Here is a 3,101-nt window from a genome sequence, read left to right as displayed (position 1 = left end):
TTTTTGCTTATTACTATTTTTTTATAAGGAGTAAATTACATTGGTTTTGATAAGTTATTTGGACTTTGAAAAATATGAAAAAATATTTTAAATTATATTTTTTAGACTATATATATTTTTTTTAATCTAATTTATTTATCATATAATTAATTTAAATTTTACGTAGAGATTTATAGTCAAGATGAAAAAGTGACAACAAACTGTATTTTTCATTCAAATGAGAGTTGGGGACGGACATAATTGTAAGACTTTTGTGTGGTTGGACAAAATTTTGAATATAAGTGTGCAGGACCAATCAAAGTAAGTCGAAACCCGAATGGATATTTATTTTTTAAGAGTTATATATATTTGATTGGAATTAGAATTTTTCTTTATAAGAAAAAAGAAAAAAAAGGGTCCACAAGAGGAAGATAATGCGATGATGCACATTCAATGGTCCAGATTGCTCGACGTTAGGTAATGAATCATGGTCCCCAAAACAGGAGGTCACACCCTCTCTTATTTTCATCATACTGAGGTGTCATAAAATACAGTAGACAGGACAAAAACGCGGTAATTAATTTCTTAAGCCTGAAAGTGACTGCCTACTACCAGTCAACCAAATCTCCACCCATTGCCAACTCGCCACGTACCGATACAAACTCACACCTGCCAGTTCCGCAAGGGCAAATCCGTACGTGTCTCCGCCTCATTGGTTGCAGAGAGATAGGATGACCTAAAGAGGAATTTTGAGGCAAAAGAATAGAATTTGGGTAGAGAGGGAAAAACCCAGATTAGAAAATGAATGAAGAGAGAGAAAGCCACGGCCCCCTTGGCCTTTATATACAGAGATCTCCCCCACCATTAGCATAGAGAAAAGAAATCAGTGAGGCCACCAGTAAAAGAAAAAAAAAGAGCGTTTTTCCATTAGCGTTTTCTTCAAAATTTCTTCCTTCCCCCCCTTCTCTGTTACACCCCGCTTCTTGGATCCCTTTCTGTCATCGTCTGTCTTTCAAAAAAATTTAAAGAAATCAAGATTTTCAGGGTTTGATTTTTTTCTTGAATTTTTGAAAGAAATTTCAAAGCAAAAAAGCAAACCCCGTAAGGGCGTCTTTGTTTGTTTTGAAAGCCAGGTGATTCAGAATAGAGATCGCTTTGTTTTTCTTTTTTGGTTAGTGTAAAGTTTGTTCTGTCTTTGATCAAATCATCAAGCTTGGAGGGTTTGTTTTTCTCTGTCCCTCAGGTTTGATCTTATAGGGTTCTTGAAGGTGTTGAAAAAGGTTGCTTATTTTGAAACCTCTTTGATCCTTTGTTTGTGTTTTCACCTGTTCTTTAGTTTTGGTATAAGAAACAGGTCTTTTCTTGGTAAGAAATCATGGCAGCAGCTATAGATATATATGGTTCTTGCAGTTTCTCCACAGATCCCTTCAGAGAGGAGCTTATGCAAGCACTTCAACCTTTTATGAAAAGTGCTTCTCCTTCTTCTTCTTCAACTTCTCTCTCTACTTCTCCTTCTCCTTCTCATCCTTCACCTTCTTCTTCTTCTTCTTCTTCTGATTATTTCTCCTTTCCCTCTTCTTGTGATCAGCCCAATATGTACACTGGTTTCAGCTCAGTCCCATCAAGAACCCAAATCTTTTCTCCAGGGTTTTCCAGTTTTAGCCAATTGGGAGATGAGCAAACAGTCAGTACTATTGGTCTAAACCAACTCACCCCATCTCAGATCCTCCAAATCCAGGCCCAATTTCACCTCCAGCAACAGCAATTGCAACAACAACAGAGTTACAAATTCAGTCAATTGCAGCATCAGGGCAACTCATTCTCCAGCTTTCTTGGCCCGAAGCCTGTCCTGATGAAGCAGCCCGGAACTCCCTCCAAACCCGGAAAGCTTTACCGGGGGGTGAGGCAGAGGCACTGGGGCAAATGGGTTGCTGAAATCAGGCTACCTAAGAACAGAACCAGGCTTTGGCTTGGAACCTTTGACACCGCCGAGGATGCTGCCTTGGCTTACGATAAAGCAGCTTACAAGCTACGAGGAGAGTTTGCAAGGCTCAATTTCCCTCACCTCAGGCATCAATTATGTCGGGATTCCAGCGACTTCAAGCCCCTGCATTCCTCTGTCGACGCGAAGCTCCAAGCCATTTGTCAAAACTTGGCCAATTCGCAGAAACAGGGGAAAAATTCAGGGGAAGAACCCTGTTCTGTCTCTAAGCAGGAGCATGAAATTAAAAAGTCCAGTGTTCCCAAGATCGAAAGCTCATCGGATGATTCATCGAACGATGGATTTAAGGAAACCGTGAAGGTGGAGTCCTCAATTTCCTCATCAGCTTCTCCTTCGCCCTCCGAGGAGGCGTCATGGACCGGTTCAGCTTCGCCGGAATCCGACATCACTCTCCTGGATTTCCACGAGCCTTCGTTCGACGGATTCGATAATTTCTTGTTGCAAAAGTACCCTTCAGTTGAGATTGACTGGGCAGCTCTATAATTATATAATAGTAGCAGTTCTTGATGCTTTAGATTTTCTTGGTATTTAGGTTAAAAGCGTAGAGTCAGTTTCTGGCATCTGCAATGGATTTTTTGACATATGCAGATGGTCTGGAAGGGTTTGGACTAGGTTTATGTTGTTGATAGTATGTTGTAATGTAAGAATCTCTGGATCTTGGTCTGCTGGTTGGTTTTTGTTCCATGCATGACCAGAGGAGATTGGCTATGTTATGAATTGTACTTGTACTCTTTTCTTCTCGTTGTTGTATAAATTATGGTGTGCTTTCTTGTTATCTTGTTCTGTTCTTGCTTTTAATCTTTATTTTCATTTTCATGTTGGTGGATAAAATCCTTTCTGATCAATCATAAACCTTATGAGATCTTGAGGGTAAAATCTAGATGCTGTGGCTACAACAAATTTTTTTATTCAAATAAGATTTGTTCGAATAAAATTAATCACAAAATAAGTTATATATATTTATTATGTGATTGATCACTTTTTTTGAACTATACAATAATTATAACACAAGTGCTAAAATAAATTTGATTGGAGTTATAAGTTTATTACGTGATTAATAATGTAGTTATCATATAATCAGTTCAAATATAACTAGATTCAATCTAAGCTAGTTTTCCCT

The 3,101-nt window shown here is 38.4% G+C and overlaps 1 protein-coding gene across 1 annotated transcript; it reads left to right on the top strand.

Annotated features, from left to right (window-relative positions):
- The first annotated feature begins 839 nt into the window (after positions 1-839).
- LOC105176475 (ethylene-responsive transcription factor RAP2-4) lies at positions 840-2,756 on the top strand. The gene has a single exon (XM_011099291.3). The coding sequence runs from the start codon at positions 1,355-1,357 to the stop codon at positions 2,462-2,464; it is 1,110 nt and encodes a 369-aa protein (XP_011097593.1). The 5' UTR covers positions 840-1,354; the 3' UTR covers positions 2,465-2,756.
- Positions 2,757-3,101: the final 345 nt, after the last annotated feature.

The sequence above is a fragment of the Sesamum indicum genome, linkage group LG13 (genome assembly GCF_026168435.1).
Source record: "Sesamum indicum cultivar Baizhima isolate 11 linkage group LG13, ASM2616843v1, whole genome shotgun sequence".
NCBI classification, from domain to species: Eukaryota; Viridiplantae; Streptophyta; class Magnoliopsida; order Lamiales; family Pedaliaceae; genus Sesamum; species Sesamum indicum.
This window is presented reverse-complemented; position numbering and strand designations above follow the sequence as displayed.